Genomic DNA, 14,479 nt, shown 5'->3' with positions numbered 1-14,479 from the left:
CGTGCTGCTGAAACATCTGGTCTAACGGTGCACAGCCCGCTACACGCTGGGACAGACACCAGGGGTGGCTGAGACAGCAGTGTCAGGGGCAAGGGGGGAAAGCTCCCGAGAGGCGGTGCAGAGACCTCTCTCACAGAGAGAATGGTGAACCAAAGCCACAGCAGCCACTGTGCAAACGAAACGGGAGAAATACCCCTTTGTTAATGCAGGTATCCCCACCGACGGCTTCTAATCTAACAGGCCCCATGATCTGAAGCCTTGTGGGGCCGAGACAGCCAACTGCTTCTATACCCCGCCCAAGCCTTGGCAATAGGACACCAACAGGAAAAAGAAAAATGTCCCTTCCGTAACTGTTCAGGAAAGATGCTACGGCAAGAGGATTCCAAAAACCAAACCACAGAGGAAAGACTACAACCTCTCATTGCCAGAACTGTCCCCGATCGAAAGCTCTTAAGCGAACACACCTGGACAGGAAGTGAAGCACAATACTTTAACTTTCTGTGGGAAACCCACTATTCTCGCAAGCATAAAAGGTGTACTTGGGGTTACAAGCTATTTTCAGAATTATATAAGGCTGTAATTACAGTGTTCCTACTTTGGTGAATGATGTTTAAAATCTTGTTAGTACTTATTCTGCACATATTTTCACTTACATGAAAGTGAGAAAACAAATTCACTTGGAAAAAAATCCACTCAGGAAGCACCTCAACGCATCCTTTTGCTCTCTCTCTGAATTTTACAAAACCAAGAGTGTGCCGAGTGCGCCTGCAGCTCTAAGGCTGGGGCTGCTCAGTCACATCTGCAGGACCGCCCTGCCTCACTCCCTCCAGGAGGGACATTTTTTCATTTAAATAAATGAATTTAATAGAAACCATTCAACTTAGAAGACTCTAATTCTATTTTTCAAAAATTATAGAGTTACCAGTAAATAATGCCCAAAACATGCACTGTATTAACAAGAGTTAACATTTAATTCTTAACTCTTGGATAGCATCAGTGACTCAATGGACATGAGTTTCAGCAAACTCTGGGAGATGGTGAAGGACAGAGAAGCCTAGTGTACTGCAGTCCATGGGGTTGCAAAGTCAGACACAACTGAGCGAGTGAACAACAACAGTTAATTCTAGAACATTTTCAACATAAGAACTGTTCTTTCACTCGAAGGCAGCTTATCACTACACAAACACTAACTTCAGGGAGTAAACCAGCCAAAACTCTTGATAATTTATTCCTAAAACTGCCAAGAGCTCACTACTGGGATTGAGAGAGTGGACTTAGTGTACAGCCGACCTGACTGGGGGCTCCGCTGGCAGCTCAGCTGGTAAGGAACCTGCCTGCAATGCAGGAGACCCTGGTTTGAGTGTGAGGTCAGAAGAACCCCTGCAGAAGGGACGGGTTACCCACTTCGGTATTGTGAGGCTTCCCTGAGGGCTCAGACGGTAAAGATTCGCCTGCAGGGCAGGAGACCTGGGTTTGATCCCTGGGTTGGGAAGATCCGCTGGAGGAGGGCATTGCAACCCACTCCAGTATTCTTGCCTGGAGAATCCCATGGACACAGGAGTGTGGCGGGCTAGAGTCCATGGGATCGCAGAGAGTCGGACACGACTGAGCAACTAAGCACAGCTTGACTGGAACCGCAGCTGTGAGAACTGAGCGCTGCAGACCTACAGGCACTGACCCAGTATTTCTAGCCTCCTCTCCTCAAAAATATCAGGCACAGTGCTGACTGCATAGAGTCAGTGTGAGAATTTCCATCTAAGTCTGTGAAAGCGCAAACATTAATGCTCAATACATGATAAGGATAATTACAATGGCTACTACTGATGTTTGGTGAGTTTTATTGCAAACAAGATAGGATTTACTGGCTATTTCGTAGTCCGCCATAGAACATGTTTCTTTCAATTCGCTTATTTCACTAACAGCCACTCGGGTCTTCTTGGCATGAGTTTAGATCAGGATAGGAGGTACCCCTGCCCATCAGTTGCTGCAGCTCGCGACATTCAGAGGAGCTCAAAGTGTGGTCCCCAGGACTTGTAAGCATTGCACAACCTCAGGCTCCACCAAGAAACTTCAGGAATGAGGAACAGCAATCTGTGTTTCCGTAACTGTTCCAAGGGATTCCGGGCACGCAGTCTGAGGATGGCAGAAAGAAATGCAACCCTGGGCCAGCGTCACTGACCTGGATGGGAGAGCTGTGGGAGCCCCGACGGAGGCAGCCCCCCCCCCCTCACCTTCCCAGGTGCTTCTGGGGGCAACACCAGAGTCCCCCTGCACTCTCCTCTCAGTCTGCCGGGGAAGAAAGGCAAACAAGGCCAGCAGTACGGAGGCTCACCCACCCCCACTGGCCTAAGCATCCCCAAGGTCACAATTATGAGTGACAACTCACACCCCCCAGAGACGGAGCTTCCAGACTCACCATTAAAACCCTTTCTCAGTACGTGACCACACAAAACTAAGCACACGAAAGTCCACAGGTGCATTATAGCCCACAGGTAAACAACTGTATTTGAGGTCTATCCATATAATGGAGTATTAACTGACCATACAGAAGAATGAAGCACTGATACGCACATTACACGATGCACCTTGAAAACGCCACTAAATAGAAGAAGCCCACACATCACATATCACATGATTCTGTTTATATACAACGTACAGAACAGACAGATCTAGAGACGGAAAGATGATGGGTGTCTGTCTTGGGTTTAGGGGAAGGCGGAGTGGTTTTGGGAAGTGACAGCTATGGGTTTCTTTCTGGGGAACAAAAAGTATTTTAAAATAAGACTGCAGTGATGGCTCCACAACCCTGAAAATACAGAAAAATATACTGTATACTTTAAATGGGTGAACTGTATAATATATGAATTTTAGCTCAATAAAGCTGTTTTTTTTTTTTTTTTAAAGCAAAACACGAGCTTCTTGCCAAGGACTCCTCTTTAAGCTAATCTAAACTTACCGGCTCTAGGGTAGCAGTGCACACCCACCTAAGACGGGAGCAGGCTGAGGAAGGTGGCCCCTAGGACACCAGCCCAGGTGGGATACATGAGTCAGGTGCTCGGGCCTGGTGCACTGGGAGGACCCTGAGGAGTCGGGTGGGGAGGGAGGTGGGAGGGGGGATCGGGATGGGGAATACGTGTAACTATATGGCTGATTCATGTCAATGTATGACAAAACCCACTGAAATGTTGTGAAGTGATTGGCCTTCACAAGGCCAATCACTAATAAAATAAAATAAAATAATATAAAATAATAAAATAAAATAATATAAAAAAATAAATAAAATAATAAAATAATATAAAATAAATATAAAAAAAATAAAATAAAATAAAATAATATAAAAATAATAAAATATATTATTAATAAAATAATAAATTAATAAAATAAATATAATAAATAAAATAATATAAAAATAAAATAATATAAAAAATAATAAAATAATATAATAAAATAATAAAATAATAAAAAAAAAAAAATAAATAAAGGAGGCACTCACTGTCAGGGTCACGTGCACACAGGGTCCATACTTGCAGGGCCCTAAAAGTGAGTGCCTCCTTAAACTTTGCACTCGGAGCACTTGCCTGCCTCACCCTGGTCCTGCCCCAATTGTGAGGCTGTTTCAAGTTCAGGTGTGTCTACAGATTATATCCCCCTGAGGACAGTTTCAAACTACCTACCATTTCCTTGTTTTACAAATGTCAGTGGCTTCCCAGTATCCAGAGATTAAAGTTCAAAGATGACAAATCAAGATCTTCGACTCTGGACTCTAACCCTGAAGGCAAACAGGCTCTGAGAGGCAGATGGGCCCTGAGGAGGAGTTCCCTGCCAGCCAGGCACTGGAAGCAGGATTCACACCACGGTCTCCCGACTCCAGGACCTTGGGTACCCAAGTCCTTGGCCCTTAGTCCCCCTTCCTGCCAACAGCAGAGACTGCAATCACCATCAACCCTTAGAGCCAACCTCTGCATAAAGTGTAACACCTGACTGTTTAAATGCCAATGGTTGACTAGGAAAGGCTCAATCAGGCTAACTTGCAACTGATATCACGCCTCAAAAACAGAAGACTGAGGTCAAGTCTGGCCATTCACTGTGGCTCCCCACCTATAAAGATGCACCAAAAAGCACAATAAAGGAGAAAAACCTAGCAGCTTCAAACTATTGAAACTCACAAACAGTCCATTCCTGGCGTGCAGTATTTTATCTTGAACCCAGTCTGTACTGACCACGGAAAAGCAAAATTATATGGAAAGCAGGTTAGGAACAATCTTAGCAAGTCTTGTGTCTCTGGCAATCAGGGACTATTTTTCTCCTGCCCACTCCCTAAAACCTTGTGGAAAAGGAAAGAAAAACATCTCGATTTCAGAAGGTACTCTCCTCATTCAAACAAGCTGCAAGTGAGCGAGGGAGGTACATACTATAACAAAAACAAGACCAAAAACAAAACCACGGGGAAAAAAGCAAGCACACTTCTCTGGGATTGGAAAAAGGAAGAAGGGCAGCAAGACGCAGGGAGCAACACTGCCCCCAAGTGGTGACACTGGCTCAAGTCAGCCTCCTCCCTGTAAACCCGCGGTTCCACAGTCAGAGTTCTGGGTGGATTTAAAAAGACAGGCGGGTTCAAGCCCAGGCCCATCCCCTCCTCTCGGTATGAGAGAGCGGAGGGGCGGGTGTGGCCCATACGCTAAGTCTCCCCATGTGACTGATACAGTGAACGCCGAGAACTGGGATCAAAACGAAGGGCCCCACGGATCTCACTGACGCTTACAGGTTCCGGTTACTTACACCGTCCGTTAAAATTTCCCAATGGCATATATGTTCTTGAAAATTTGCCATGAACAGTATCAAATAAATCATAATAATACAACAGTTTCTACATTTTTCACAATATAAAATAGTCATTATGAAGATTCTGATTATACCCCTTGGTCCTGCCATTACTATTTACATCTGATATCTAATCCAACTGACTTAACTGTGTCATAAATTAGGCATATTGACACAGTTATAGTCAAAACACAAAAACCCTTTGAACTTCAGCCTCGCTGGGTTATTTGCTTATACAGTGGGCTTCAAATCAATAAGTCTGATCTATTAGATGAGTTTTCCTTCTCCCTTTTTTGAAATAAGACATGTAAACATTTGACTGCTTCTATTGTTGGCAAAATCGGTAAATGCACAGAATAACCCGAAATGCTTAAATGAAAGGCACTGAACCAAGACTACAATTGTTCCTTGGCACACAGAGGTGAGTAAAGGAATTTCCCCCCATTCCATAGCTGGGAGTTACCTACAAAATCATTTCTTAACAACAAACAATTGTTTCTGTTGTATGAAACATTAGGAGGAAAAACCATGGAGCACTTCTGCTACCGATCACATAGTCAGAGGTTGACTTTCGGCATTTTTTGTAGACCTGACAATTAGGTCAGAGCCCACAGCTAAGAAAACAAACACCTGAACAGTCTGTGCCCGGCTGCCACCTCGGAGACAAAACTCGCCTGCAATGAAGCAGCAGGAACCAGGCAGACACCATATGTTTGGTTTCACTTGGCACGCTGTCAGATTCTTCTTTATCCCTATTACCACACGTTTTGTATCACTCCATTTTCCCCACCAGATCAACTCTTTGCGTCTCCAGGCAGCACAAATCCTCTCAAAAAATCTAGGTCACTTATGACCTAGATTTGAGGTTCAACACACGTGGGTGACGCCTTGGGTCACAACAGGAGCAGACACACAGGAGTCCTGACCAAGGACGGGAAGGTCTGGGCTGGATGGACCACAGCCGCTTGTTATAAGCGCCTGCCGCTCACAGTGGACCAGTCTCCTCAGTGTCACCGGGGAGCCTGTCAGAAACGGAGACCCACTGGCCCCACCCAGACCCAGACAGCAGAGCCGGCCTTCACCAAGATCACCTCCGAGCACAAGGGCGGTTTGTGAAGCGCTGTTCTAGGTCGTGATCCGGAGAACGCCACATAACCTGCAGGCATGTTCACTCCCACCTGAGGGGTGGCGGTATCCCTGCCGCCTTTAACCTTCAGAGCAGGCCTGGGGGGGGGACCAATATGGGAAGGCTCTGAAAGTGACCAAGGGCCGTTACACAGACATCAGCAACAAGGAACGGCTAGGTCTGCCCTAAGAGTGTAGCCTTAAACACATCCAACCTCCAGGGCTCTGCCCGCTAACAGATTTCACTGCGCCCCCGCACCACCACCCTCAACCATCAAGTTTACAGTTTACCAAGTAGGATCTTCTACATACCCAGGCTCGCACGAACCCGTCACCCAAAGAACTGGGAGCACAAACAAGAGAGAACACCTTTCCCCAGGGGTCCTGGGGCACCGGCCATGAGTGGCCATAAGCTCAGGGCATCAGTGAAGACTCTGCTTTAAATGCAAACCACTACACAGCTTTTAACATTCCACTTTATGATCTACCTATGTTTATCACAAAAACGTCTGCCTCACCAAGCCTTCAAGTACCAACTGGTGATGGTCCTACTCCTACGGAGGTTTCCCTGCGATGCAGTGATGCTGCTGACCTGACCTACCAGCCGAAAAGCAGAAAGCCCCCATCCACTCCACTGCCCCTGGGGGTCAGAATGGAAATCACCCTGCTGGACTCTGCTAAAATAACTTCAAGTGGGAATCCCTACAAGAGACCAACTGATCTGTGTTGAGTTAAAACAAAAACAAAAACAAAAAACAGCCTGGGATTTAGGAATGTTTGTGCTGGATCTACTAAATATTTCTAAGTAAATTTCTAAATGGAAAATAACTGTCCACCAACTTCAGATAGGTCTCCAAACATAAAGTTCAGATTCCTGCAGCTCAATTATTTCATAGGGATGTTGCACAGAGAAAGTCCCGCACCCCTGAGAGCGGGACAAGCTGACTCAGGCAGGATTTGCTCAGTCTGATCTCCCCACCTTGGTCCACACTGCCCAGCCTCATCCTTTCCTCTCTCCTTACAGGATATTTAGTTGGAGTCACACTCCCTGGTCACCAACACCTTTCTCTCCAGGTTTTAGCCCATCTATAAAAATCAGGGGGACTTTCCTGGTGGTCCAGTGGTTGAGACTCCATGCTTCCAAAGCAGAGGGTGTGAGTTCAATCTCTGGTCAGGACCCATACCTGTCCCAACTTGGCACGTGGTGTGGCCAAAAAAATTTTTTTAATTTTTAAATCAGAACCCCAAAATTATAGAAAATTCTATTTATCTTTCACTTATCCTTATTGCTCTGCAAATACCATGGTTTTTAAACTATGAGTTTGCTTTATTAGTATTTTCTAAGTTGGACAAAATAGATGGGACAGTACAAATATCCCTGTTTCGATTTTTTTTACCATGAAGAAAGGTTAAACTTGTCTGTTTAACTGAAGTTTGCAGTACCAGAATATAAATGCAAAGTAGTCACAGTCGCTCTGAGCACCTAAAACATTGGAAAAGGCATTTGCTAAGTGCACCTTCCAAGCAGACTGTTGTGTCCCTCGTGCCACGGGTTGCAGACACCTGGGCTGCTGTGGGTCCTGCCCCAAGGCGGAGCAGACACCCAGAGGCACCCTGACAGCACACGCTCTGGGGCATGGCCTGGGGCACAGTCTGGGGCATGGTCTGGCTGATGCAGGGATCGCTGGGGCCCTCAACTGCCTGGGGGTCTGGAGGTTCACAGCCAGAGGTAAACACATCGAGCGCGTGTGAGCCCAAGTGGCCCCAGGCCACAGTGGAGACGCTGCTCTCTGCACCTTAAGGCTGGGAAGCAGACAGTGGCAGAGGATAAAGATGCTTGATCTGTCAGAAGAAAATTCAGACAGATAGAAAGAGACTGACCTCCCTCCCAGCACACTCTAGCCCCAGGGCTAACACATGGGGAGGGAAGGTGATTAACTGAAGCCAAGTCTGTTTGTCAAAATGCTCTGAAACGTGCTGCTGCCTGGCCAGCAACGGGACACGGGGACAGACTGAAAACACACGCCCCACGCAGGCAGAAGCAGGCCCACAGCCCACACCCAACCTCCAGCCTGGGGTGCGGGTTCACGGGAGCCGGGGGGCACGGGCCCGTGGCTCCCACCCTGCCCACCGGTTCTGTGCAGTAGGTAATGTGACTTCAGCCACTCCAGGCCTCTGCTCCCTCATCTGTGAAACGGGTGTAGTAAGAACACCGACTTTCATAAGGTCGACTGGGAATTAAAGGAAACAACTCATGGAGAGCACTAGCCAAAAATAAGGGTGTGATGTGAAAATTATTACAGCAACTCAAGAGCTGTGTTTTTACTTTCTCTTCTCTCTTTTATACGCAGAGTTCCTACCATATAATTTAAAAACTCAGGCAGCATTTCTTAATTCTGTAAGAGCAAAAAGGACATAAGCAGGAAGAAGGAGGGAGTGGGGAAATCAGTAAGGACCAAGTATTATGCTTGTAAGAATCTGAGCAAGCTACTTGTCTTCCCTTAGAAGTCATGGAGCCTGGGGGCTGGTGGAACCTGATGATAAAGATAGTGCATAAGCAAATAACCAGAGTATGTTTCAAAGAGAGAAATGCTATGAAAAAAATCACAATAAGGAGACGAGGAATATCTGAAGGGATGGGGGAGCAACTTGAAGTAGAGCGGCTGGTGCAGCCTCAGTGAAAAGATGACATTCAGCAATGATCTGAAGCAGGTGGGGGGTTAGTCACGGGGCTTTGGGGGGGCGGGGAGAAGCACTCCAGGCAGCGGGAGCAGACCACGCAGAGGCCTCAGGAGGGAGCCCGCGGGGCGAGCATGAGGGTTCCAGGCAGAAGCCTCTCCCAGAGAGGCCAGGAGGACGGGGTGCCGACCTTCACCCAGTGCAGCATCAGGGTCCTGGGACACGTTCCTGCAGGAGACAGTGGGAAGGCCGACAGCAGCCGTACATCTGGGCCCTGAAGCATCAGTGAGGACTGTGGAGGAGGAGAGGGCAGAGCCTGCGGCTCTCGGGACTTCTCCATCACGGAGAGGCACAGAGGGCAAGCCTCGTTAACTTTATACAGCTTGCCACAACGTGCTGGTCCCCGGAACGAGCTTCAGGACCACCCCCAAAGGACTGGATGCTGCCCTAACACTGCACAGGTATGAACTAGACAAGCACTACCTTAGAAACCTTTCTCCATCAAGACCAGCCAGGAATCGTTCAATTTTGAAATAACAGCTCACGCCCCAGAGGACAAGATGTGGTAAGAGCCAAGAATGAGTTGACCACCTAAGGCAGAGAGAGGCTAGGAAAGTGGCCGTGAATACCTAGAGAGGAGTGCACTGCAGGGGTGGGAGACGGAGGCACGCGGAGCTGAGTTCCGGGTCCCTCGGGGACAGAACTCTGACCAGCGGGGACTCAGCAGTGACCCTGCCGGGGTGAAGGACTGAGGGCAGTCAGCTGGAGAAGTTTCAGAGGAAGCAGCACCCCCATGACCCTCTGTCGTCTGAAGAAAAGGAAGTGCAAGCAAGTGCACTGTGTGTGGCTCAGAGACCAGCAGGAAAGAGGGATGGAACCACAGGGAGGCAGGATGTGGCTCCATCTAAGGAAGCTCGTTTGAGAGCTTAGAACCACCCTAGAGTGGGCCAGGCTCCCTCACACACACTCGTCCATGGCCCGTAACACACTCCGGGCCACCGTGCTGAGAGTTTAAACGCACTGTCAGTGCATGTTACACACCTGAGTACACTCAAGACGTCACACGCACCTGGAGCTCCACCAGCGCCCACACTACAGCCTCCGCCACACGGGGGCCCTGCTGTCAGACAGCGGAACTCCACGTCTGGTGTTATTGTTAATCTGTTGTTGCCATCACAAATCACAGCTCAGGGTCCCCTCCTGTGTCTCCTTCCCCCCCGGTCCCTCCCTCGCCCCTCTGCCCCCACCCTCCGCTCCCCCAAATGAAGGAAGAACCCTCTGCAGAAGGGGGCCTGTCCACAGCAGCCCAGCCAGGAGGCTTGGCCACCGGCTCACCGTGATCGCAGACAATCAAAACCGACTGCTCTGCCTAGAGCTCCCCCAGAGCGCCAGCGGCAGGAGGATGTGCGTGAGCAGCTCCACAGCGCCCCCCGGCGGAGGGGCCGAGGCCAGGGCAGCTTCCAGTGGGAACAGCAGAGTGACCTCCACACGGGAGCGGTGACAATACCAGACACATCTGCACCACCGATTTTTTTCTAACACTATGGATTGTGAACACTTTTTACACTGTCAGTAAAAACATCACACTCCCTTATTTCAATCAGTGTGGCAAGAGGCGTGATGAGTACAGTATCAAAGGTGAGAAATTAGACAGCTTGTTCCAGATCAAGGCCCCGAGGGTCCAAGCAGAGGACGCAGGCCCCCTGCTCCCGCTTTCACAGGCAGCTACCTGAGTGTGCTCTCTTCTTTCCCTGGATTCTCTCCCTAAGTGCATCCTCATAACCACCCAGACCATGTCCAAGAGGCCACCTCTGAACTTTCCTGCAAACGAGGAGGTGGCCCTGGGGGCCCGGCAGGACTGGGGCGCTGTTTTGAGCACCATTTCCTGAAGGGGAGATGGCACACACCAGGCGCTCGGCCCCCAGTTCCCCGGAGACCACGCTGCCCGGTGTGCAGGGTACTGGGCGGATCTGCCCAGGGCTCTGACCTCTGGGGCAATAACCACGTACCCCATCTCACCCCTGCATGCTTCTGCCCTGCTGTTTCAGAGTGTCCAGAAGTCATCAAAAAATGCTGTTTCCTGCAAAGACCATGGTACGAATACAACGTGGAGTTAAATATCCATTTCTTACAATATTCCCAGAGTAAACTGATCTAAAAGTTTCCTGCTTAACTTTCAAAGAGAGGGTCCAGACACAGACAGTGGTGTTCCGCCCGCGCCTTTTCTAGGTGCTGGGCGACACAGGACCACACGCTCCTGCTGCCCACAGAGCAGTCTCCTCGCCCAGTTTATCCTGGGGGTCTCCAGAGGACCGGGCGTTCACCAGCACCGACTGACCTTCTGACTCAGGCCCCCCAGACACCGACTGGGGGACAGCAGCGTCCGTCCCGTCCAGAAACGCACGTTCCTCCCGACGCCGGAGCAGAGCGGCGCCAGGGTGGGCTGCGAACACCGCAGTTCCTCAGAGGCCAGGGCGCTGACCAGCAGCTGCGCCTCTCATCAGCCTGGTGAAGCGGCCACCAGCCTTCCACGGCCACCCACCCGAGCAGACGCCTCTGCCTGAGAATTTTAACAGAAGAGTTCTTTAAAAAGGAGAGAACTAGGTTACACAGTTTGGCTGTTGAACATTAGTAGGCAATCTACAACATGAAAATAAAATCTTTAAAACTTTCTAAAATGATAGGTTGAAATAAACTCAATTTACTGAAGAAATTTTTTAATCACACTGAATTAATAAATCCAGTGTTCCCTTACACTGCTCCTGCCAGGAAACATCAGTATAGGAACCTAAACACATCAGTGCCCCAAACTCAATAATGGCAACAAAAATGCTACCGCTCTACAGTTGACATGCCTGTAGGCTTTCAAAGTACTACGTTCACATGTATAATTTGATGTAATTCCATGAGATAGGAGAGCCAACACTACTGTAACCATTTTATAATCAAAGAACTAAGTACAAATGAAGTTACATGTTTTACATCACAAAGCTAGCTGAGCCCAAACCAGGTTCTTGCTTAATCTGGCAGAAGATCCAGGATCCAAATTAACATTAAGAACTCTGGGGAGAGTGGTGGGGAGGAAGAGAGAGGAAACAACAGTGAGTGGGGCGGGAACAGGGAGAAAAGGTTCCTGCAACAGTAACACCTCCTCCCTGAGACAGTTACACTGAACACAGTCTGAAAACCCTCGGATCAGCCTTGGCTGTGTCCTGAGAGACACAAAGAAGCGTGTCAAGGGGCAAGTGTGAGTCTATACGACAGGCAATCTTGCAATCTGAGAAATTCAAGTAATCTTTGGAGAGCTACTGTTTTGCTGTGCTTTTGTAACACTTTCTGATTAGAAATATCAAGGAAAGCAAATATCTACTGTTACAAGTTTATGACCTCACTGGGCAAAGAAAAATCTTAATTTTAGTCAGAACTTCATTTAAACTCCTCTTTTACATTAAAACTCAACATGCAAAAGCCTAAAAATAAACTAGCACATTCTATACAGGTTTTCCAGGTGGTGCAAGTGGAAAAGAATCCGCCTCCCAATGCAGGAGATTAAGAAACGCAGGTTGGATTCCTGGGTCAGGAAGATCCCCTGGAGGAGTGCATGGCAACCCACTCCAGTATTCTTGCCTGGAAAACCCCATGGACAGAGGAGCCTGACAGGCTATGGTCCACAGGGTTGCAAAGAGTCAGACACAACTGAAGTGACTTAGCATGCACACGCATACAGGTATACACTGTTTTACTGTGCTTATTAGCTTTACTGTTCTTCACAGATATTGCATTTTTTAGAAACTGCTGTGGCAACCTTGAATTATCAGATGATGGTTAGCATTTTTAGCAATCAAGGTTTTTATAGCTAAGGTATGTATGTCCTTTTCAGACATAATGCTATTGCACACTTGAAAGACGGCACTGTAGTGTCTACACTATACCACAGTGCAAACGTAACTTTTATGTGCGCTGAGAAATCAAAAATTCATGTGATTCGCTTTACTGCGATATTCTTCTTATTGCATCTCTGAGGTCTGCATGCATTTCTTTGGAGGACACAAAGATGATGAGAAAGAGTCCTCCCGTGACACCAGACCGATGGACAGCAATTGACAAGGCACAAAACATCACAAATGTGACCAGTGGGGTGGGGGTACCTCACAAACCCACCATGCTAAGGCAGGGTGTCAACTACACCTTGATTGCAGAGGGAGAAAACAGACGCACCTGGGAACGGATCAGAAGGGGAAGGAAGGATGTAGGGGCATCGAGCTGAGCTCTCAACATTCCCGCTGGCGGGGGGCGGGGGGTGGGGGTGGGTACAAAGGCTCAGCAGAAGCACTGTCTGTAACACATGGTGTTGTAAGCTGCTGATGCTTTTACCGGCTTCCTGGAATGTGGGATCCCCTGAAAACAGTGACAGGCATTGCCGTTTGAGCTTCCTAACTTGGAAACTTCAAAATCAGGGGATGATTTTGACTTGAAATCTCATTTCACCTCGTCTTCCACCAAACATGAAACTCAAGCCGGAATCTACGCTCACATGGGGGTGGGCCTCACCTTCGTATCTTTTGGGGGAGTCGCAGGCCTTCTGGGGGGTGGCCACCCGAAGGAAGATCTGCTGCCTCCACGAGTGTCTCCGCGTCTTCACAGGGGTCCCGCTGGCATCGCTGATGTGGTCGGCTTTGGACTCAAAGTCCCTAAAATTAAAGACAGTTGATTAATGACTGGCAGGGAGATACAAGCAGGTATTTTAGCTTGACTTTTTATCTTTTTTAACCAAGCACTAAATTATAAATTATCTCTGTACAAGCAAATATAACTAGATAATCACAGGTGTCAATCAAGCTGGCGGTGGGGAAGTAATCCTGCTCTCTGAAAGGGTGCTCTTTATGGCAGACAATGGTTACATGTACTTAACTCATTTTTATTGTAAGAGATACTACGAACTCCACTCCATGGATCTTAGCTTCTAATTGGGCCTCTCTTGATGCCACTCTAGAAAAGAGAAATGGCCTAGAGGCGGGGGCTGGGGCGGGTGGGGGGTGCCGTCACCAGGGTCACAACCTCCCCTAGTCTATGTGTGAGGAGATCTCCTTAGCATACCCTATGTCTCCAAGCATCACCTCAAAAAAATTAGTGAATAAATTACACAGAACCAGCAAGGGCAATAATGATGCAGTTATTTGCTAATGATGACCTTTAATACCCATATGTTTTAAACTACAAAACAAAGTATATTTTCAATATACATAAATAACAATCATTAAGTTTTTTCCTATTCATAGGACAACTTGGAGAAGCCTTGTAGGTTGCACCTGAATATATACCCACAACTGAACAATCACCTGAGCTTACAGATCAAACGTCCTGACTGATCTCCTGGCAGCCGTGTATGCTTATCCAGAAATACTTCTACCACTCAGAGAAATGGTTAAGACTTTCTCTAATTTGCTGAAAATAACAAAATACAAATAAACTAATTCTAGTCAAAATTGGGTAACACATTTGACTCCATATTTTTTTAAATCACATTCACTAAGAAAAAAGTGTAAGAAAGAAGATATAACAGATCTACTGAAAATGATTTTGGAAATGGCAAAAGACGGCTAAAAAATCCCTCTGTGTCTAACAAGCAACATACACACCCAGACTTGACGTATCTAAATTGAACCCTACCTTTGAGTGTTCATAAAGTCAGAGGTGTTATTTTCATCTACAGGAGCCAGAAATTTTAGAAAATTTGGCACAGAGGAAGAAGAATGAAGTTTTTTCCGCAGGGCATTACGGTAGGAGATGCTGAGAGCGTGGTTGAAAAGAGTTTAGGATAAACAGAAACACACAAACTGTAAAACAAAACCTT

The 14,479-nt window shown here is 47.6% G+C and overlaps 1 protein-coding gene across 8 annotated transcripts in view; it reads right to left on the bottom strand.

Moving 5' to 3' along the window:
• The window catches only part of TBC1D1 (TBC1 domain family member 1), a 227,330-nt gene that overhangs the window by 71,569 nt on the left and 141,282 nt on the right, over nt 1–14,479 (bottom strand). For 5 of the 8 annotated variants that reach the window (XM_065907586.1, XM_065907585.1, XM_065907587.1 and 2 more), the window contains 2 exons: nt 14,296–14,415; nt 13,177–13,316 (listed from right to left, as the gene is read on the bottom strand). In XM_065907586.1, coding sequence (XP_065763658.1) covers nt 13,177–13,316; nt 14,296–14,415 — 260 coding nt within the window. The remainder of the gene's footprint in view (nt 1–13,176; nt 13,317–14,295; nt 14,416–14,479) is intronic. The other 3 variants (XM_065907590.1, XM_065907592.1, XM_065907591.1) reach the window with 1 other exon arrangement.

This window comes from Muntiacus reevesi, chromosome 16, assembly GCF_963930625.1.
Source record: "Muntiacus reevesi chromosome 16, mMunRee1.1, whole genome shotgun sequence".
Lineage (NCBI taxonomy): Eukaryota > Metazoa > Chordata > Mammalia > Artiodactyla > Cervidae > Muntiacus > Muntiacus reevesi.
This window is presented reverse-complemented; position numbering and strand designations above follow the sequence as displayed.